The 23,333-nt window shown below is 45.2% G+C and overlaps 1 protein-coding gene across 2 annotated transcripts in view; it reads left to right on the top strand.

Moving 5' to 3' along the window:
- The window catches only part of HIPK2 (homeodomain interacting protein kinase 2), a 126,506-nt gene that overhangs the window by 38,790 nt on the left and 64,383 nt on the right, over positions 1–23,333 (top strand). For both annotated transcript variants that reach the window (XM_038155490.1, XM_038155489.1), the window contains exon 2: positions 3,087–4,185. In XM_038155490.1, the coding sequence (XP_038011418.1) occupies positions 3,087–4,185 (1,099 nt within the window). The remainder of the gene's footprint in view (positions 1–3,086; positions 4,186–23,333) is intronic.

Below are 23,333 nucleotides of genomic sequence, written 5' to 3'. Positions count from 1 at the left end.
AAGAAGGAAAAAATTTTGGATGTAAGGAAGAAGGAAGAAGATTTCATAGTTCTTTTTTTAGAGAAAAAGAAAAAAAACCTTTTCTGTGATGAGATGTAACCTCTGAGGAGGGCAGCACTGGCAGCAGAGGAGTCCAAAGTCCTCTCTTTATCCACAGAAGCACTGCTTCTTTCATCCCCTCCATTTTTGGGGTGAGTCAGTGTTTATCCCCTGTTCCTGTCCTCTGCTGAGGCTGCCAGCAGTGTTTCAGGGACAGCAAGGGGCTGGTTGTTGATGTGGAAACCAGCCCCTAACAACAACTCGTTTCACCAAAGGGCACAGGCAGCCATCTGACATTGACAATGTTGAGTGACTGCTGACCTTGTTTTTAGCGTCAGCTGATATCAAGTGGAGCCCTGCCAGTTTGCACCAGTTGAAAGCCTGTCCCTTAATGGTGGCGATTATCCTGATTTTTACAGTGGCACTGAGAAAGTTGCAGCTGCTGTGCTTCATATCCTTGACTTTAATTTGCTATGCCTCAGTCTTTTGGTGTTATCTTTAGAGGGGAGTGCGAGAAGAACGTCTCTCCTTGTTCTGCGTCAGTCATTTTTTCCCTTTTCATTTTCTACGAAGAGAGATTGCTCAAGCACACCGAGGAATGAAAGCCATAAAACTATAAATTACACCTCTGCTAGGTCCACAATATGTTACCAATTACATCTGCCATATTATTTGCGTCCAGGGGGAAAACATACATCAAACCACCCCCTCTCTCCAGGCAGGTCAGTTCTGTACTAGAAGGAACACCGTGATTCTTCTTAATCAGTGGAAAAACAAACACGGTTTTGGCTCACTCACACACAATCTTTGTGTCCAGGATGACAAGTTGAGTAGCACTGCTGTGGTTCTCTGAGCTCACCTCCCGCCGCATGCCATGGTATTCGTGACAGCATGTGGAAAGGAGGGAGCAGAGAAGGTACTTCTCTGGCGGGGCAAGGAGCTGAAGGGCGTCTGAGCATCCAGTTGCGGGGGCCTTGGAAATTGCTGCCCAGGAGGTTGGGGGAGCAGGGGGTAATGGAGTTAAAAGGAACAACAGTAAACAATCATAAATCCACTTAGAGACAGGGGTCATGTCTGCAGAGGGCAGCATGCTGTGGTTTGCAGGGCTTCGTGTCTAGACTGGGATCAGTGGGGTTTTGTGTGCTGCGTTCAAGCCCAGTGGAGGGTTTCCCCATGTGTCCTGAAGGGGTTTTCTTCTGCATCTGCTCTGTCCTCAGAAGTTCATCACTGTGGAAGGGGTGAAGGCAGGGGTGCTGAAGCAAAGTGGAGAGATTGCTTGGCCTGTTACTTCTGAGTAGTTACTCGTGGTAGGTTTTAGCTCACCACAGCACCCCTCTCCTGAGCCACTCCTGGCCTTTGGGCTGCTGGGCATTAAGTGGAAAAAGAGAATTGGGTGTGTTTAGAACTGTTAACTTGACTACTGAGCTTTGTGAGTGTGGAGTGACATTCACATTTTTTATATGAGTAAGTTTATGCGTGCTTGTGTGTGAGTGTGTCTGTGTACACATGAGCTCCAGAAAACTGAAGAGGAACATGGACTAGTGAAGTATGAGGACGCCAAGTTGGATACTGTCGTGCCTCCACATGAAGAAGTCGTCCATGCGCACTGCAGAGTTTGTTGTGGCTTTGTTACTGAAGCATTCATTCAGCTTTTAACTTTTTAAAGTTGAAAACAAGTCAAGGTTATGTTTGTGCTTAATAATTCAACAATGGTGCCAGCTCAGCATATTGTCTTTTTCTTCCCTAGTCATTCTGGTTTATTAAAAAGAAACACTGATGACAGATAGAAGGGTGAAGGAGGCTGTGCCTTTCTGCTGTAACTCCTGCCGGGTGCTGTTTCCTTCCCCAGAAGTCCCCATGGATTTGTGTTCTTCACAAAATGTTTGCCCCAGCAGTACCATCCCTACCCTGGGGAGGGAGAGCTGGCAGCAAGTCAGGACTTAGCTGTCCCCTTCTCTGTGCACCACAGCTTTTCTCCTCTGAATAGGCACATTTTCTGTTTCAGTGGAATATTACTCAGAATTCTTCAGTAAGTCTGTCTCAGTGATGCATTATTTTCACTTTGGTTATGAGGTTGTGGGGTTGTTTTTTGGTGGTCTGGGTTTTTTTAAAAAGATTTGGAAGATCATTAACTCTTATGAAACCAAATAAGCTTGCCTAAAGTAGGTTTTTGTCTTTCCTGTAAAAATAAAGCTATATTAGGAGCTAATTCTGCCACATGCTAATGTGTATGTTGCTTCCTAAACAATGCTGTTCATTCTGTTCATTTCCAGGGGAGCTGCTTCCCGGTGATGGTATTGTCACTGTGAATAAGAATAGATTAACAAAATTTTATAAATCTGGGAGCACTGACAGCACACAGTGGAGTTCATGTTGTGTAACTCCCATCTCCAGTGTCCCTGAGCACAGACTAGCATTGTGCACAATTACCACTCACAGAGTTGGCAAGCAATCTGAAACATCATCTTCTTCTGCTCTGGCTCCTCAACTTTATCTGTGCACCTCCATTTGCTCACAGTGTATCATCTCCTGGTCTCATCTTCACTCTGTGCAGGCCAGAAGCTACGTAGTGGTTTTATGGGCATAAGTGGAGGGCTTAAGTCAGATCCACCAAACTGCTTAAGATTGGATGAGCCTGAGGATTTGAGATTTGGCTTCTGTAGTCAGAATACTTTCCAGTATTTGACATGAGTTCTTCCAGAGAGCTAGATATATTCCTGGAGACAATGGGAATAGGAGTCTCTTTAGGCAGAGGAGGTAAAAATAACATGCACATTCCTGTTATTAAAAATGAAAAGGGGGAGAGCAAGAGAGCAGAAATCTTGAATGTTGTTAGTATAGTTCAATCTGGGGTAAGGATTTATTTTAGAGCATAATATTTTACTCGTGTCGAATCATATTTCTGGAAGAACTCGCTTTGTGTGTGTGTGTGTGCATGTAATGTATCTGGAGCCAGTATCCCATTTCCCTTTCCTCTCACTGAGCAGATGAAAAAAGCTGGGGAAGGCATCTTGACACAGTGGTTTCACTCTGATGTTGTATTGCAGGTATGGCCTCGCATGTGCAAGTTTTCTCTCCTCATACCCTTCAGTCAAGTGCCTTCTGTAGCGTGAAGAAACTGAAAGTGGAGCCGAGTTCGAACTGGGATATGACTGGGTACGGCACACACAGCAAAGTCTACAACCAGGGCAAGAGCGTGCAGTCCTCCCAAGCAGCCGCCGCAGCAGCCGTCAACGCCTCCCTCCAGATCCCCAACCCGAGCATCCCTTACGAGCAGACCATCATCTTCCCAGCCAGCACGGGGCACATCGTGGTTACATCTGCCAACAGCACTTCTGGTGTGGTTGCAGTGTCTGGGCAAACGCTGGGCGGGCCACACAACCTGATGCGTCGCAGCACTGTGAGCCTTCTGGACACCTACCAAAAATGTGGACTTAAGCGCAAGAGTGAGGAGATTGAGAACACAAGCAGCGTGCAGATTATCGAGGAGCATCCACCAATGATTCAGAACAATGCCAGTGGGGCCACTGTAGCCACCGCCACCACCTCCACGGCCACTTCCAAAAACAGTGGCTCCAACAGTGAAGGGGATTACCAGCTGGTGCAACATGAGGTGCTCTGTTCCATGACCAACACGTACGAAGTGTTAGAGTTTCTTGGCCGTGGAACCTTCGGACAAGTAGTCAAATGCTGGAAACGTGGCACTAATGAGATTGTGGCTATTAAGATCCTAAAAAACCACCCTTCTTATGCCCGGCAAGGCCAGATTGAAGTGAGCATCCTGGCTCGGCTGAGCACGGAAAGCGCGGATGACTACAACTTTGTCCGTGCTTATGAATGCTTCCAGCACAAGAATCACACATGCTTGGTCTTTGAAATGTTGGAGCAGAACCTCTATGATTTCTTAAAACAAAATAAATTCAGTCCCTTACCCCTTAAGTACATTCGACCAATTCTCCAGCAGGTAGCAACTGCCCTAATGAAGCTGAAAAGCCTGGGACTGATTCATGCTGATCTCAAACCAGAGAACATCATGCTGGTAGACCCATCCCGACAGCCATATAGGGTCAAGGTCATAGACTTTGGTTCAGCTAGCCATGTGTCTAAGGCTGTGTGTTCTACTTACCTTCAATCCAGATACTACAGGTAAGAGACTGGGCTCATGTAACCCTACTAGGAGAAGTTTTTTACTTACGGGAATTTTCTTACATTCATTTAAATGAATGAGATTCATCCCTTAATCCTAAACAGAGATGGCTCTTAGAATAGCTTGTTGATGATAAGAAAAAATGATGTCCTAACCTCTTGGAGTTTACTTCCATTGAAAACCATCGTAAGTTTGTAAATAATCAAAAAGTGTTGCAAAAATAGAATTTGCCAGTTACAGTTTAGAAAGTCTTTCACTTCTATCAGTTTGTTCTCTCTGGAACTGTTTCCAGAAGAGGGGATGTCCACATTCCCATTCCAAGTCAATGGATATAGGTTCTTGGTTTCAGAATGACTTTAACCTTAACAGTCAATCAAACAGTCTCAAATGTGTCTTCCAGCCAGTACTCATATATGAAACCAGGGACTTAACAAGTGTAAGGTTGGCCCACAGGAAAACTATATGGATGCAGAGGATGGTTTGTCAAGCATTAGTTTTCACACAGGCTCTGAGTCAATGGGAGTCTTCTGGCTGGCTCTTGTCAGCTCTCCTCCAGGCGAGTATTGTCAGTGATTTGGAATGAGGAATGAGGACCTGTTGTTGTCCCTTGATTCCCACTCACAGTGCTTTGTTACGTACTGGGATGGAGCTGTGACCTCAGCAAAGGTGTGCCTGAAGTGAAATGTGTGAACCAGGTATATTCCTCTTCAGCCTGTTGAACAGTTTCATCAGAGCAGCCTCTTTTCATAAACCCTGGCAGATCATCCTCACCCTCTGTCTTGACTCCAAGACACAAAGTCTCTCTTGCAGATGTTCTCAGACCCTCTCTTTGGTAGCAGTCAGCTTGATTCAGCATCGTAGAGACCGAGAAAAGCAGTTCTTCTGCTGCTTCAGGGGTGGGGGGAAATAGAGACGGGGGTGAAGGGAATTTGTCTTTAGATAACAGCTGAATTTAGAAATGTTCAGACCACATTTTTGTCGTTGTACTTCTGTGAAACAGGGGCAAAGAGAGAAAATCCGATCCTCCTTCATGACAGATTTAATGAAAATCAGTCCTGGCAGCATCCATGGCTCATCAGATGGGTTACAAAAAAAGCAGGGTAGTTGATTTGTTTGTAAATAGAGAAGAAATCTGTCTTATACATGGTGAGGACTGGGGTTGAAAAACCAACATGAGTTGATAACAGACCCTTTTCCTACTTCATTAATTTCACGGTGGCAAAGCCTACCTGAACTATGAGCGTGGAGAGGGTTAATTTTCACAGGAACAGGAACTTTGACAGTGTAGCACTGCAGCAGCTGATCTTTATCTGCTTGTCCTTTGCTCTGAAGGAGGCCAGGAAAAAAATCCCCAGCCCTAGTTTATACCTTAGAAGAGGCTTATTAAATATTATATTCTACCTGATGACAGTCCCATCTTCCAGGAAAGACATGTTTCTGTGGTAAATATGCAAAAGCTTTTAGAGTTGCAATTACCTGACAGACTAGGGAAAAAAAAAAAAAAAGAAAGATAATACAGGCATTTTGTTGTTGAGTTACCTGTGATTCTGTGTTAGCAGCCTAGGTCCCTAGCTGAAAGACAGAAGGGGCAGCCAAAATAAAATACGTGACAGAAAGCAGAAATGAAAGAGAAAAATGGTTCATTCTCAGTGACAAACAAGGAATATTTTTGTGGCAGTCTCTGGGGAGGAAAAGGCTTCATAAGATTTGTTTTTTATATTTTAAATGTTATTCCTGCCCAGCCTGAAGTTGGAGCTTGATAGATAGTAAGTTCTGTCTGTCTAATTCCTCCCTTGTTTTCCATGCCTGAATTGGTGGGAGGAGGGGAAAAGGGGCAGCAACTCACCAGGAAAAAAAAAAAAAAAAAAAAAAAAAAGAAAAATCTCATTGGGTTGAATTAAATCAGCAGGGGGCTGCTGATTAAGCTAAATTCAAGTCATGAGGAAAATTTATGTTCTTCTTCATTTTCTGATGGGGAAAATACAGCACAGAGTAAAGACCCCTTCCACTCTAAAATGAAAGAACTTTCATGCAAGGGGAAACACTGGGCTTTATAAAGATTTCATGTGTCTTCCATTTAATTTACACTTGTTCTGCTTGCTAGAGTATAAAAGACAAGGGGATGACTTCAAGAAATGGCACATTTAAGTTGGATGTGAAGGAAAAGCTTCCTCAGACTAGTGAAGCCTTTCAGACTCCAAGCAGTCATGCTAAAGGAGTGACAGAAGCCCTGTGCCCCATGCATTTAAGGAAAGATGAAGCAGAGCACAGGGGACTATAAAGTAGAGGCTGGATCTCAGCTGGAGGCTTTTTTATCATGGACTTTCACAAGCAAATTCCTAAGCTGTCTCCATATTTTATTAACAGCTTGCTTTTTCTTTTTCCTATCACTGCTTTTGAGAATATGATGGCCAAATTCCTTTGAAGGATTGAAAGGTGTGTGGGATCCTGCTCCTTCTCAGAGCAATGTAAGGCCTTTCCTCTTCCTCTAAATGACAGACCCATTTTCTTCTCCCGAACATGGAAGACAAAATGTCTTTAAACAAACTCTGCGCTTTTTCTTGACCTGAATCTGCATAACCCAGCATGAACCAGAGAGCCCCATGGCTGCTTGCAGGCTTTCCATGGGTGATTTGCCATTGCTGCTGTGTAACGTGCTCTGAAGATGAACGGGCTTCCTCAGCCCAGTTTCTTGAGGGAAGAATGGTGGGCAGATTGCTGTTGTGCTGGCACTGCTCTGGGGCCCTCAGGGGCTGGGTGCCTCAAACCCAGAACTGTTTCTGTCCCACCAGGGCCGTTTCTAAGCAAATGGAAGGATGGTAATGGTATTGAGGTGACAGAGTGGGATGAAAAATATCAAAAATGGGATCAAAATGTCTTTAGTCCAGCAGAATTTAGCTCCCAACTCTCTTAAGAGGATACAGCCTCCTCCAAGCTAGATCTGCTGCCACAGGTGCCACTCAGGAGATCTTTCTCCCTTGCTCCTGACTGTAGGGAGCCCGTGGGAGGCGGAACATGACAGCCTTAGGTGGGCTTTGGAGGAGCTGCCCCGCTGCCAAGAATCCCTCTCTGGGAGGGCAGTGCTGTTGTGTCTCCAGTGCCTGCTGCAGGCCTCAAGGGAAGGGAATGAGCCCCAGCAGGGTCATACCATGGGCCCTGCCTGACCTGACAAAGGACATCATAGCCACAGTCAGTGGTCAGAGCTGTCATCTACAAGGGAGAGTGCTGTGAAGAGGATCATCCTCCTTCTGCCCACCCATCTTCAGCCTGTGGTGCAAAACTTGCTGTGCTACAAAGTGATTCTCTTGTGGCATCCTTAGTCAGTGTGTGTAGGACCTCACTGGTGGCCATCCATCTTTGGAGAATGGTCCCAGCCTGTCCCCCTGGTCACCATAGTCCTTCATCTTGTCCCTTACCATCAGCTGCATCAGCCTGGGCCTGATCACTGACCCTTCAGGGAGGTTTGTGCCCTTCAGGCACCTCCAGAGCATGGTGATGTGGCCATGGTCTGGAGATGCCTGAAGGAAAAGGTGAGGAACTGAAGCTGATGATGGAGGGCTGCCCTGCCCAGCTCAGAGTTCAGAAGCAGGGCCCTGGACTTGGCAGATTTAGCCAGACATGCTTAAGCTAGAAATGAAGCCCTGTTCATAGAGTAATGGATCAAAAAGCTGTGATGGCCTCTGCATCACAGGGTATCTTCCTGGGATTTTATTTCGGTTCTTTTCCTTTTCATGCTGCAGTTGGAAGGGAAGATCATTGAGGTAGTTTTTATCATCTCCCTTTTGCAGAGGGTCAGAGGAATGAATGACCAGAGAGATCCCTTCTGGGTTGATCAGCTGTGTATGACCAGCTTCCTGGGAGGACTCATATCCTGAGAAATACAGGGCTCAGGCTGCAACAGATGGCATCTTTGTTAGACCCCCCATTCATGCACCCAGGTGGAAGAGGGGCTGTGGCCCTCTGGGAGGCTGGGGTGGTAGAGGGAGAGTTGAAGTCATCCCTTGTTGGAACAGGAGCACTTCCCTGTTATGGGCTGGCAGCGTGGGGTTGCTCAGAGCAGTTGGGCTGCCCATGGGAGCACTACCAGTTTTGTTACCTTGCCCTCTTGGCTTTTCTTTGCTGTTCAGCTGAAACAGCTGCTGTGTTGGCACCTCGGGGATGACGGTGTTTTGCTAATTAATGGTGTAATCACCTTATGAGAGTTTCAGAATTTGCAAAATATTGCAGATACAAAATAATGGCTGTCACCCCTCCACTATTAGTGAATAAATTCAGGTTTGGTTCCTTGTTTTCAAAAGGCTTTTGGTATGTGGCTTGTCTGGCTTGGGTTGAGGTGTCTGCTTTGTAGGTAAGTGGCCTTTGATGAAATGTTTGGATAACAGAGAATGAAGCTGAGTACCAGTTTGAAGAGGTGTTTATCAGTCTGGTTTCAGACACTGCAAGAAAATATGCATGCATAAAGGCTGCGTGCATGCTGTCAACCGCCCATACAGAGTGTGCAGTGAGGCTGTGTGCAGGCATGGTTTCTAACTGGCTCTGCATGCTTAGCTGGGTGAGAGCAGGTCCTGAGGGATGCAGGGGGTTAAACTGGGTCCCTCTTGCCACACATGGACATTGTGCCATGGCAGGTATTGGTCTTTCAGCCGTGCTGACAGGAAGCCAAAGCAAGGTAGATTTCTGAGCAAAGTCACAACCTGTTCCCGATTGTGTGACTCACAAATGTGTCATTCTGGTCAAAACTGCCCTTTAAATGAGGCAGTTGTAATGACACAGGGATGGGCTATACTTTTTTGTTTGCTCACTGAATTGGCATCTGCTTTGTCCTTGTATAGCACTTACATTTCAATGCTCTTATATTTCAAAATCTTCTGCCATTCTGGACTTGCAAAAACATCTCTATCTCAGATTTGACTGTGTTTGCAGCTGTGGGACCCACATTGTTCTGCCAGTCTGTTTCACTCCTATCTGCAACATTCACTGCATTACTGACTCTGCCTCTCCAAGGTAAAGAGCAGGATGATTTGAGGAGGAAAGTTTCTTGTGGGGACTGGAGTGAAACCACGAAGTTCATTGCTGAAGTCTAAGCTCAGTTTCACTTGGTGGCAATCACACCTGGTAGGACTGCGGGCTTTCAAAACTGGCAATACATTGCAGAAGGCTTTGTGAAGGAAAGCAGACTTCAAGCTACACTGTTTTAAGCAGTTGTTAATTTCTTTGCCAATCTGAAGTTGTTTTTTTCAGAATCAAAATTCAACAGGATTTTTTTTTTCAAAACCAACATCAGGGTTAATTGAATCTCAGCTTTATTGAACCCAGACTACCAAGTCTTGGAAAGCAAGAGACATTTAGCTGAAAGCTTTTGGCTTTGACCCACCTTTGGGATGTCAGGCCAAGTTGGTTTTTGGTTTTACAGAACTCAAGCAAAGATAGTTCTTGGCTAAGTTCCTTTTTGTGTAAGTCACCTCGGAGAAGGGAAGGCAAACCAACATTGTGCTCATGGTGCATCCAACTGGAGATTCACCATGTCTGTACTCCCTACCTAGGGTCTAATTTAAAACAGAAAAACCTGTATTTCAGCCTAAACAATCTCCTCAGACGAGACCCTCCCTAGTGTTTTCTCTGCTGAAACCTTCTTACTATTTCCCTAAGTAATTTTTATTTTGCTCTGAGCAGACAGACCAGTTCCTCCTTTATCTTCTCAAAGCTGGGGATGTGCCCCTTTCCCTGTGCTGCCACAGCGCCTTCCTGCCCAGCTCCAGCTCGTGATGCTGGCCCTGCTCCGAGAGGAGCCCTGCGTGGAGTCAGAAAGGCTGTCTGTCACAGGAGGGCTCTGTTTATTTATTAACCAAGGGAATAAAATATGCCCAGTTACGTGCCTCCGGGCCCAAGAAGATTTGTAACAAAGGTCTGTTTGCAAGGAACCTGACAGGGAGCCTTTCCCCAGTGAAGAGAAGGCTTTGGTAAACCAAGGAAGGGAGAAGTCTCATGCTGTTTCCTTTTACCTCATCTGCGTCCGAGAGGTGGAAAATCAAATATCGCAACTGAGTGCTGAGCCAATCCCTTCAGTCCCCTCTCCTCTCCCTGGAAACAGCTCCTGTACGGCAAAGATGGGGCACTAACAGTAATTACTCCTGCAGATTTCAGTTTTGTCTTGGTGGCTGGAAAGGAGGGAACCTCTGTGTCCATAGGCAGGGATCAATTCATTAAGGGTGTTTTGGATCAGAGATGAGTATGTGAGCAGCAGCCAGAGGCAGGCACCAGGCTTGGAAGCACTGCTCTTCCATCAGCTGGTGCTACCCCATCGGGTGAGGGGCTCTGGTTCTGCTGTAAAAGACCAAACAAAACTTGGGGAGAAAAAGGCAAATGTGATTTTCCCAAGGCTGCTGCAGCTTTTAAACTCATCAGTGGTCCCCACAAAGGGAAAGGCAGTCCTCTGGATGTAAGCAGCCCATTCACCCTCAGGGGCACTGCCCACAACCCAGGCTGTGCTGTGCAGGCAGGGAACAGAAGCAGGAACAGAGTCATAGTGATGTGGCTGCTGATCAGGGCTCAGCAGTCCATCCACCAGCTCTGACACAGGTCCTGGCAAACTAGGGTAACTCACCTCATCCTTCTCCACATCACCTCCAGGGGGACATGACTTTAGACTGTGCTCCCCTTTTCCTCCACCCCCTCTACTCCATAACTGACGTATTTAAGCAAACCTTCCCTCTGTGGCCATTTGCACCACCCAGTGCCACGTAGTCCCACGCCTGGGGCTGACCTCCCCAAAAGCAATACCTTACAGTTGGGAAACAAATAACACTTCAAATGGGGTAAGAAGGAGTTCCCATGTTTCTTTCAGGGCCTGCAGAGAGGAGGCAGTGTGCAAATACACTTCTTACCAGTCTGTGTGCTGCCACCTGAAGTCATCTGGGAACTCTTAACATGAACATCACAAATCTTCTTCTTTTAAACCCAGCAGAGAATCCTAAACTAATCTCTACCTTCTTTACACTTGCTCTCAGAGTAGTTTCAGTAACATTGTGAGGATCAGGGGGTGGCTTGGAAGTCACACTTTCCCCACTTGTAGGTTGGCTACAGGTGTTGGATTTATGGGTTTTTTTAGTGGTTTTTTTTCCCTTTCTTCTTCTGCTACCGTTTCTCTCTCATCACCACCAAAACAAGCCTGTCACAGGATTTCCTGCTGTCTATCTTTCTTCTCTTAAGCTTTATAAGCACAGTAAGTCCTGTTAAGGCGGCAGCCTGGTGAAATGATGTGAAAAATCAAGGTCACTCTTGTATTTATTGTACCAGGGCAAGCCTGAAACAGGTACAAATAGCCAGCTTGTTTTACTTATAAAAGAACTATTTACCTACAAGAAATCAAAACCCTCCTATTGCAGCTATTGGCTGTAGCACTTCAGACTCCATCTCTGTAGTACATAAAAGACACACAGTGTTTTGGTAAAGGTACCTGTGCTCAGCTCAGGGGCTGGGACATGACCAAGCTCCGTGTGGTGACAAGCAGCTGCAGTGACAGTGTGAGTGAAGGTACAACTCACAGGGCTGCAAAGAGCCAGCTGCAATCAGAGCCGCCTGTTTGCCCACGTATGAAAAGCATAAAGTTTGGTCTCTGCTTCTTGCTGCTTTCTTCAGCGGTTTTGTGTTTGCCCTCCTTTCTCTCCTCCCACTCAAGTCACTTCCTCACCAAGTGCAAAGGAAGCAGAGCAGGGAGAGGGTGCTCTTCTTTTCAGCTCCAATGCCAAAACAGCAGCAGCAGCTGATAGGAGCAGTGGTGTGGTGACCACAGATGTTACTCCAGCAATAGGTGACCAGTGAAGGAGAGTGCCCTGCAGTCACACTTAAATACTAGTAGCATTTTCTTTGTCTTCCTACATTTATTTCAACATGTATTTGGGTCAGGGCAGTAGCTGTCCAAGGGCAGAAGTGGCTGCTTAGAAGCAAAATGAGGTGAGGAGCTGTTGGGATGAGATCAGTGCTCCAAGTGTGAAAATAAAAGAATTATGAGCAGTGAGGTTCCTCATCCTCTCCTGAGCATAAAAAAGCATTAGCAACACAGTTTGCACAGGATTTCAGGGATACTTTGCTCAAGTACCATGTATTTAAATCCTATCAGGTTTTTACCTCCCCCTGTACATTTGCTCAGTGCAGGCAAGAGATGTAAATGTAACATGGAGGAAGCTTACTGTGGATGCCTGTGCATTCATTAGGTTCACAAGTTTGAGGCCCCAGCACAGCGGTGCTGGAAAGCTGAATTAGACTGAAGAGCATTTTCTGGTTAGAAAGTATTTCTGCTCTGCTGCTTATTAGCAATGAGGTTAGAAAAGTTACTGGCGCTGGTTTATAAATTAATGAGCCATTACCAGAAGAGAAAAATTACCTGAAGATGCAACAATTAATATGGGGTTATACATTCCCCAGCTTCAGACCCCTGAATGACATGACTTCTGTCGCCAGTTTCTATCTTCTCAAACCATTTGCTGCACTGAAGCCTCAAAATAGCCTAAGCTCATGTAAAAGCACCTTATTCTCAGGTGGAGGCTCAGTAGCTACCCCCTTCTCCGGGTCATGCTGGGTAAAAGGAGTAACTCTCAAGCAGCTGAGAGTGGTTATCTTGCTTGAAGAACACTAATCTTGTGGCCTGACTTAAGCTGAGTTAGAGCCACAGCTGTTACCTGTTTAAGAGGGACAGTCAAGGAAATGTCCTTTGCCTTTTAGGCCAGATCATACAAGAGTTGCTATTTGGTGCTTTACAAGGAAAAAAGAAATGCAGAAGAGAGGCATCTATTAAAAAAAAATATATATATATGCACACACAGTGAGAGATTCACATTTCTAAGAGGAAGAAGTAAAAAGGGAGAGGCTCTAGGAACTGAGAGAGGGGAAGGGCAGAGGAGGAATCCCCTTACAGACCGTGGTTACCTGCAAGCTGCTGTTTCCCATATAAGGAAAGGTGTGGGAGCGAAGAAGATGAAGTTTCACCCTTCTTGCTATTTGGAGACTTCAAGGCCAGAGATAGCCAATTTCCAATCAGGACAGCATCCCTCTCCTGCGATGGGATGGAAGGTAATCTGTGAGTCCCTGAGTGGCAGCTTGACCTTTTCTTTTTGCTTATTGAAGGACAAAGGTAGTTGCAGACATTGTGTTACCTGCACAGGCATGAGTCATTTTGCTTTACCTTTAATTTTTTGTTTTACCTTTGTTTTGCCTTTGTGACTGCATGGGACACTACTTGGGTGGATATGTAGGTTCTGTCCCTGCTTCTGCTGCTTTGCATTAGCCAGAGAGTAGCAGACTTTTGCCCACTACCAAATCTAGTGTTTGTCTCCAAAGGCTTCTGCTCAGGGAGAGAGGCAGGGTAGATGTGGTGGAATTGATCTGAATCTAACTGAAGTGACTCTGAATTGAAAATTCTATGGTTCAAAGAGTTAACTCCTTGTATTATTTTGGTTTTTATCAACCACTGCCATTTGTAGCTGATCTGAAGCAGAAGTTCTCAAAAGCAAGCGTAATACCCCAGGCCTGATAAGACATGAAAAGTGCTAAAAGTTTTATACTGTCATCACTGAATTTCTACATTTGTGAGAGGCTTGGGGCAGTTTTCAGATAACTCTAGTGACTTACACAGCTTCAGGAAGGTCACCAGCTGAAGCCTTTTGAGGATAAGGTGAATTGTGTGTTCTAGCAGCTGATGCTTGTGCTCACATAGGGGCAGACAAGAAGAAGTTAGCAGTGTTTCACTTGACATCAGGAGGAGCTGCACTGCACTGAGTTGTTACTGCACACAGGATGGTTGGATGGCTTGTGGTAATACTGCTGAGCAACACCATGTTTTCTGCCTGTGCACTCCAGTCTGGATGTGTCTGTGCCATTTACCTTGCGCTGTTCTCCTGGAATGCTGTGCTTGCTGAAGCAGGGCTGTGTTTACAGCACCTTGTGCACCAAGATTTTTGTGGCTGAGGCCCTTGAACAAAAGGGTAGTAGGGTATAACAGTACATACAGCAATGAGGAGTGGCATGCGTGTTAATGTGACAGCTGGCCTACAGAAGGAAAGCTGATGGCCTTTTTTTGATTCACCAGGGTAAGTATTTGTGTTTCCAATGGTTGCTTCTGTGGCTTCCTTGCGGAGCTTTGCATTCAATGTCTGGGATGGGGGTGGGGGGGAAGGAGCATCTGATGAGTTAAGTTTCAATATATTTAGTTTTAAGAGTGTTTTGCTTGCCAATGGAAGACTGCAAACAGAGACCAATCATCCAAGAGGAAAATGGAGTATTTATTTGATGCTCGCAAAAGTATTAAGAGAAACAGATGAAATCTAAAATGTAAACAGGTTTAGCTGAGGCTAGATGAATTTGCTGGTTACTTTGCTAAAAAGTTAATGATGAAATACTGCCAGTTCATTTCAGTAGGTAAAAGGAAGTAATAGTGATGGCCTGTACCAGAAATAAAAGCTTAACTAAGTGATCTCATCCCCATAGTTGTCAAAAACACAACCCATGTCGTTGTTGGCCTGTTAAATTAGTGGACTGGATTCTGAAGGGCTGCATGAGCACAAGCCAAGAGCAGGAGGTAGTCATATTGCTGTTTCTGGAAATGCTTTTCTGGAGGCTCATTTGGTAACCTGTCTCCTCTTTGCAGGTGCATGAGGGAGCAGGGAAGAGAGTGGCACTATGGGCTGGATTTCACTTAGCAATGCCAATATGGGTGCAGGGATGTGGTGGCTCCAAATGTATTCCTTTGTAAGGAGGTCAAAGTACAGCTTGATGTGTAAGATATATAATGAGGGACAGAAAGAAAGGCATGATAACTGTGTTGGAAGATAATATTCTGTCTTTGAATGGATTCTTGTTATTTTTCCTGATGTTACTTTCAGCAAAAAAAAATATGTTGAAATTATTCTTTCTTCTCCATTGTTTGGCTCTTGTTCTCAGCTTTGTTATGGCCACAAAGAGAGGATAAAAATGGATTGGCACAAAGTTGAGTTTCCTGTATCATTTAGAGTTATGTTTTCAGCCCTTAGCACTTTGGTAGGGTCTGTTCTTCATTTTGAAAATAGCAATAAAAGAGCAGAGAACATAAGAAAACACAATTCTTTTTTTTTTTCCTAATGAAATTGTCAGTGCTAGCCTGAACTCTGCCTCTGATCTGTATGAAGTCCCTGAGCTGTATCATTGGAAGAAAGCAGATCCAAAAGGAGAGATAAAATATCCATGTGCCTGGCTACTTTGGGAGGTAGTAAAAAGCTTCCGACATCTTGCTTGTTTTTAATCTCTTATGTTTATGTCTACATAAATCCTTTGGGAATGAACTTTAAACATTTACATAGGATTTAGAGAATTACCTTCCAGCATCAGTACCTATGATCCAGCAAGAATAACTACGATTAAGTTTATGTGAATGGCCCTCTTGGCTTTCAGAGGCATGGGCAGTGTTAAAGCATGTGTTGAATTGCTGCTCAAATGGGAAATGGTAGTGAGGAGCATGAAGGCGTGCAGTGGATTTGCTCTTTGTGTGTGCATGGGGAGATAGCTCAGTCTTGGGAAGAGGATCCATCTGCAGTATGTGGCAGCTAAGCATCAAGACACAGCTGACAGCCCCCACCCTAGGCCACTTTGGGGGGGAGCTGCTGTTGAGTGGCCCTTGAACAAACCCAAGCCTTCAGCCCCCTAATCAGAGAAGGGAGGAATTGCCTTCTCCAGCAGCTCTAGAAGTGCAGCAGTGTCTGCCCCATGCAAGTTGTCAGGAACTTTTCCTAGCACCTTGATGCCCATCTGAGGCTCTGAAGGGCAGCCGAAGTAGAAGTTAGAGAGGGGAAAAAGCAGCATCAAACCCAGGACATGAGAGGTTGGTTCAGATGAAAACAGAGGATGGCAAAGGTCAGAGTTGCTCTCGATGGCTGACAGAGCCAAACAGATCACTCCTTGCAGCCCTAGCCTGTGGTTTGGTCTTACACGGGATTTGAAGAGGTTCATTTCCAGTTCAAGGTGTGTGCTTTTGAGCAGCTGTTGAGTTCTAGCTCCTAGACGTACTCAACTTTTATCTTAGCCTGGGGCTACAGGATCTGATTACTGCCCACAAAATGACATTTGAAGTTGTGTAAGAATCCTGTGTGCAGGATAGAACTCTAGTCACTGCCATTGGAAGGGGGCTGTCACAGCAGCACAGTGACAGCGCAGAAAGAAGATCCCAGTGCTTGGTTTTCAGCAGAAAATGTCTCTGACTTACTGTATCACACAGATCAAATTGCATGGAAAGTGAGGGCTGTGGGGAGTGGGGATGGCTGCAAACTTTGAGGTTTTTAGAGCCACAGGTACGCCCGAGTATCTTGTAAAATGGCCACTTCCATGATATTTCCTTCACACTTTTGCCTTTTGAGAGATTCACATGGTTGGGTTTTTCCTTCCCCACCAGGTACAGTGCATTTACTTGATCCTGCATTGCCTTGCCTGGTGTTTTGGAGCTGTGCCACGCTGTAGTATTTGCCGCTGTCACAGTGCTGGTCTGTAGCACGGCCAGGCACCGGGGTGCATTTCTACAGAACGCTGTGAAAGGTCTGCCCCTCTCTGACTGTGCGTGCCCACGTGCCTCGCAGTGAGCCAGGGTTCCTGCATGCCCACGTGGTGGCCAGAGAGCTGGCAAGTAGCTGGCATTGGCAGCAGCCCCCGTGGCAGCCAGAGGGGACCAGGAACCCTGGCAGCCAAGGCAGGAGGCTGCTGTGGCTACAGCCTGAGCTTGCTTTGCTTGAAGCTGGCACAAGATTTTCCAACGAGGCCTTGGCTGACCGGGAGCTTAAAGGCTTTCTTATCTGTGGAGAGTGCCACAGGCTGGTGGCAGCCCGTAATTAATAAAGATACTAACCCTCCTTATGCAACCAGGGGATGTCTGACAGCGTTACTAGGTAGTTGCTCAACAACAAGGCGTGTTACAACTAACCAGCTGGGACCAATTATGAAAGCCTCACTAATGCTAGCAAGCACTTGCCTGTTGGCATTGTTGGGCTGAAGTTGAGATGAATGACTGCTGTGCAGCACACGGGCAGGCTCGTGGTCGGGCAGTGCGTGGTGTGCAGCTGAAGCACAACCAGCACATCGAGCACGGAGCGTCTCTGCTCTGAGATGTGTTTGCTGGGCATGGATGAGCCTCATGCCTAGCCCTGTCTGTAGCTTGTGCTCCCAGATGCAGGAAGAGGAGGCACTCCCAGGGCTGCAGCAGCATCTCCCTCCCCATCCGCAGCTTCTCCCACCCCCTTGCTGCTGCAGCGACATGTGCCCAGTACCTCCTCAGCTGCCTGCTACGGGTAGGAAAAGGGAAGGGAGGGAAGCGGGGGCTCCTACTTAAGGCTGCCTCATGAATTTTTAGTCACTACATGAAGATTTCAAGAGTGTGCAAATAAAACATAAAATGAAGCAAAAGACTAAGTGGCACGGCACAAAAGGAGGGAAAAAAAACCCAAAACACTGAATCATTGTCCAAAAGGTGCGGCCATTAGAGAATAATAATAGTTTTTGTGTGCAGTGCAGCTGGGGCCACAGTTGCAGAAGGAAGATCCTCGGTGACCTGTGTGATGGCTCTGTTTGTTTAATGTGCTGAAACAAAGAACTGAAAAGCAGACAGGGTCCTTGCAGATAGTCGCAGGGTTTCTCTCTCGGTTCCTGTGTCTGTGCCCTCTTTCGCTGTGTGCGTGTCTTCATGCTCCAAATGCAACTAATCACAGCTCCATGCTCTAGGATGCCTTCTGTTGTGCATCCCTTGTCACTGTGCCCGGGCACTCCCTGGTTGTTGACTTGCTATTTTTGTAATTTAGAAACTAAAACAAATAATAAAAAGTCAAATTTTATTGTCTGTTTTTGTAATTCTCTGTCCTTCAGAACGAGCTCAGCGTAATGACATTATTCCCACCCTTCCATCCTGACCTCAGTCATTTTCTATCCATTTAGCAAATGCTGCAGTTTGCTCTGTTTTTAATGGGTGGGAATCAATGTGGCTTTTTAAAATTGGATTCTCTCTGCCTGCACAAACAAAATCAATGGTGTTATTGAGCATGTGCAGGTCTGTGTGAACGGGAGCAAGCCAGCAGGGTTTGCCACCTCAGCGAGGCTGGGGCAAAGCCTGTAGTTCACACAGGGAGGATCACTCTTTATTTCTCTGTCATTTTGGTAAAGGCTGATGAGCAGCTTGGTACTGTTTAGAAAGTAAAGCCTAGGGTGTACTTTTGATCAGGTTAATAAGAGTTTTGAAGTGGTCAGTGTGAGGCTGTTAAAATGGGCTAAAACCAGACCAGTTAGAGTGCCCATAGGAGGTTTGGAGATCCCAGTAAAATGAGGCTTAATCCAAAGTGTGCTTTATTTCAGTATGACTTTACAATTGGTTTTGCCATATCTTTTGGGGCTCTCCAGCCTGATTGGACCTTTGCTCTCAGAAATGAGTTTCAGGCAAAATAGGGTTTTCCTTCCTTCAGGCTAAGCATTTATATACAAACAAACAGGATGGGAAAATTATGTTTCTATGTCTGTCTTTTGTGGCAGATTGAATGTACTAATATTGAGCTTATGTGGAAAGGTTGACTGGCGGGACTGGTCATGGGCTTGGGAGATAGAGGGAAGGGCAGATTCCAGATGGATGGTATTCTTTTTGGAGTTTTATATTTCTTGTTCTTCAGGTATGTTCTTCAAGTTTAACAGTATCAGGATTTTATTGCATGATGTGGAAGGAATGGGCTCTTCCAGCATGTTCTCATGGACACTGAAGTGTCATCCATAAGATCACGAGGCTGTGGGAAATGATTCGTAGGACTGTAGGAACTGGTAATGTGGAGAATATTTTCAATTTAAACTTAGCTGTGGAGGGTGTATCACAATCCATGCCACCCGTGTTGTCCTGACTGTGCAGAGCACCCCATAACTGTGTGTATATTTGTCTCCCAGGAGATAGAGTGGTACTACTGACTCTGTGAGATGGAACAGCAGAGCAGTCTTCCTGCTGCAGCCAATTCCAGACACCACTGACACAGGATGGGTTCAAACTGATGACTTTAGTTGTATGTGAAAGACTCCAGAACCTTTTATCAACCTGCAGGGCCATTCAGTCATCTCACATAAACGCACATGCCAGTGCTTGTTTTGAACACGGCTTTGTTGGGAGCACAGTGAGCTCAGTGTTTTGAGTGAGAGCAGAAATTTCTGGCTGTATGACAGAATGGGTTTTCTAATGCTCCTGGCAGCTGAGGAGCTCTGGGTCCTGAACAGGAAGGGGTGGCAAGAAGGGACCTTCTCCTACTGACTGCGCCACCAAAAATGTTTGTTCAGTGCTCTATGTTTCCAAGATGAAATAAGAGTTCACTTTAAAATGCTGGAGTAGTGATGAGTTGAAAGGAAGATTTGTGTTTCTAATGTCTTCATATCTCCACAAAAAGGAGGAAAACTTAAACTGGTGTTTGGTTCCTGACAGCGACTTCTGCTGGGGTGACAGTCCTGGGATTTGTCCAGGGAAATCCTCTGACTTTGCAATTCCTGACCCACTTCTAATTTCTTGATTGTTTTTTGTTTTAAATACTGTAAATCCCTGTCACTCCTGGATTTCACTTGTAAATGGGGGCTGGGGGGGGCACATTTCTAAGAAAACAAGGAAATTAATCTTCTCCGTCTGTTCTCTGTTTGAGTGAGGATTTCTTTATGGCCATCCTTTAATTGTGTGATTGTGAGAGGCCTGGACAAATGAGACAGTTTAAGTACCCTGTACTCAGTATAGCTCATCCATGCATACGTTATGAAGTACACAGAGTAGCTATAAATGATGCACGACTCGTTTTCAGTGCAGGGCTGGGTGCATGTGTGTGTGTGTGTACTGGTGGACCCCCTTTTTCACTGTGCAAATACAGTTCTATCCATGCAAGAAACTTGGTGATCATTAAATATCATTTAAAAGAAGCTAAAAATGTATCTTTATTGGCTTGTTTTCTTTCCACAGACAACAAAGGTCCTACTTAATTATTTTCAAATGTTGGCAGGAGTGGGGTTTTCTGCAGCTTTGCAAATCAGTGCAAGAAGCTTCCCTGGGCTGAAATGTGTTCAGCAAAGGGTCCAGTCATATAGCAATCTGTTAACCACCTAATTTCCACATGTAATTTTATTTTTAATCAATACAGCGGGGTTTTTTTCACATGTGCTGGTGTGATGATTAACTCTGCAAACCACTCAGTGTATTCTAGAATGTGCCAGGATGTGCTTTTTCCCCTCCCTTTGTGAAGTCCCTAGGACAGATAGGTCATTTTTATTGTGGAGGGGCCTCTGTTAACTATGAGGGCAAGAAGTTTCTTGTGCTGCTTCTCTCCCGTGACAGCAGTGTGCTCTGCTGGGAGGGCTGGACAATGTTTAGACCCAGGCAGAGACTTCCAAATGTCCAGGCAGGAGTTCTGCTCCTTCCCAGGCACTCCTGCTGTCCCGGGTTCCCTGTGAGCTAGTACAGGAATGGGTGAAATATGTTGGTCAGCCTATGTGTAGGGGGGAAAATAACAACAGATTCTTTTCTGTTTTGGGTTGGGATTTATTGGGTTGGAACCTTTATGATTAGAAACTCAATTAAAATGAAAAGCTAAGCTTTTTTTGTTGAATCCACACCTGAGAATTAAGGGGAAAAAAAAAAGTAGTATTGACTGGAAGAGCCATCAAATAATAGTAATAATAGTGTTTAGTCTTCTCTAACTTGTTTTGATGTGAATAAGTGATCTCATATCAGGCTAATCAGAATGTGACTTCCCTCCAAAATTCCACTTCATCAAATTTTTTGTGAAAAGAAACTCCAACAACCCTGTCTTTTTCTTTCATTCTAATTGAAAACCTGCCACAATGAATGAAATTAAACAAATGAAATTTCAAGTTTGGCTTTATTGTAGCATTTTTGGTGGTTGAAAAACCAATCCAGTTTTACTTCATCAAAAGGATAACTTTTGGGTTTGTTTTTTTTTTTTTTATTACAAAGCAAACCAAACCCTTATCCTCTTACTATCCTCCAGACTGTATGCTTAAACATTCTTCAACATTATTCATTTTTTAAAATTTAATTTAATTTTTTGCAGTGGAGTAAAAATATTATGCTGCAGTCTGAAATAGAATTGTTGCTCTTCAGCTTCTCAAAGCAGTAAGGGAAAATAGATCACACAGGGAGTTTTAAAAATCAGCCAGTGTGTGGGATATGCTACACTGAACCTCTTTTCAGAAAAGAACTGGATTGCAGCCTTTAGGAACTGTGTTTACTGTAAGAGAAACTGAATTTAGACCAAGCAAAGGATGTGGGAAGCACCAGCTTGGTACTGCTGTGATGGCTGCAAAGCAAAAAATTAAAAAGAAAAAAAAAAAAAAGCACAGCCAAAACAGGGATTTTCCACCATGTGGAGAAATTACTGGAAATGTCTGAAAACCATTTGTTCTGTGAAAGTGCATGTCAGAGTCATTTCTGCTCTCTAGCAATCCAGCAAAGGGTTAAAAGTTTGAGCAAGAATTGATTGGGGAGAAGACTCTGCCACAATGCTAAAGACTCATTTATTGGGAGAGTGTTATGCTGCTTACTGTAATTGCAAGAAATTAAAAGAAAGCAAATTAGCTGGGAGCTTTTCAGAAGTCTTCCTCCTTTTGCTGACGTTAATGAGATTTTCCCCGTACCAAAGCTGCATTAATAACTTCTGCTGCGTGGCTTCTGTAGAAGCCGCCGCTTACAAAATGAAACAAACCCGGTGTGACAGCAAGCTGGGAGGGCCGAGGGGACGAGGGCTGAACCCTTTGGATGGGTTATAGATCTTGCAAATCCACGTGCGAGGGAGCTCGGTGCCGATGGGGTGGATGGATGGATGGATAAGTGCAGGGTCCCTGCTGCTCTGGGGGAGCGCGTCTCTCCCCACATCCTATTGTGTGCTGGCTTCTGGTGGGAGGATTTTGGCGGGTGGAAAGTTTATCTAGTAAAGGGAAAAATGTCACAGGTTGTTCTGAGGGCTGTATTTATAGCCAAGGCATTTCCAGGAAGGTGAATTTCCTAAACTGGGGTGGAGGTCGAGGCAGAAGGGAAGGGCTTGATTGGGATCAGCTTCCGTAACAGGAATTCCGATCTTCAGCAAGAATCTGCTGCTTTCCAAGAAACTGGGCTTTTCCACAGCTAGCAGAAGGGATGCTTCAGAGGCAGGGAAGGAGAAGAGTGAAATTATCCGCATTTGGAGGCCCCTCTGTGGGGAAACGCTGAGTTGCAAGCAAGTTGCATTGCAGGGAAAGGCTTTCAGCGGAGTAGGAACCCGTTCTGCTCCTCCATCTGCCCCAGGAGGGAGGTGCCCAACAGAGCTGTGCTGAGTGTGGTCCCTTTGGAAGTGAGGCACAAAGGAACTGGGATCCCAAAGTACTTTTGGGATGAGGGGAGTGGATGAAAGCAGTGGGGATGTAGCTCTTGCTCTCTTCCAGTGCAGTCCTTCCCTGTGAAGGGATGGAAAAATACCTTTGTTTTTCTGAAAGCTCATGGATGCAAATGTTTGTTTATGGTGGGCATCTCTGTAGCTATGTACACACAGACCTAATGTATACACACACAAGTGCATGTTGAGTGGGAGTAATATTTTGTAATTTCTAAGGCACTCCTACATGAAGAGACGTGGGTGCCTAAGAAAACATAGCTGAAAGCAAAATCAACATGACCTAGTAAACAACAGCTATCTAGCACATGTGTGCCTACTGTAAAGCAGATCCTGCCTTCCTCTATGGAAGCATATCCTGTGTGGGCTCTACATGCTTTCTCAGACAGCGAGAGAAGCCAGCGTCATTTTCACTGAGAACTCTCTGTAAGGTTTTACTGAACTTGGATGATTTTTCTGCAAATTTTCTGTTGCATTATTTTGCATTTAATACCCCGGTGTCTGAGTAGAACAAATTGACACCCAACAGCTACGACGCCTGCTTTGTGGGAAGTGGTACCTGCTTGGTGCAGTGGAAATGGAACTGGTTTTTGGCTGTTGCTGCTTGGCACAGGCACCTTTCTGGTGCTGTCCTGTGGGTGACAGCGCAATTTGCAAGTTATTAAAAGTTGAGGAGGATTCAGAACATCTTATTCCAAAAGTTTCTAAGTATTTCATGCTTGTCATCTAAAGCAGTAGTGCTTCAAAACAGCAGG

This window comes from Motacilla alba, chromosome 1A (assembly GCF_015832195.1).
Source record: "Motacilla alba alba isolate MOTALB_02 chromosome 1A, Motacilla_alba_V1.0_pri, whole genome shotgun sequence".
Taxonomy (NCBI): domain Eukaryota; kingdom Metazoa; phylum Chordata; class Aves; order Passeriformes; family Motacillidae; genus Motacilla; species Motacilla alba.
This window is presented reverse-complemented; position numbering and strand designations above follow the sequence as displayed.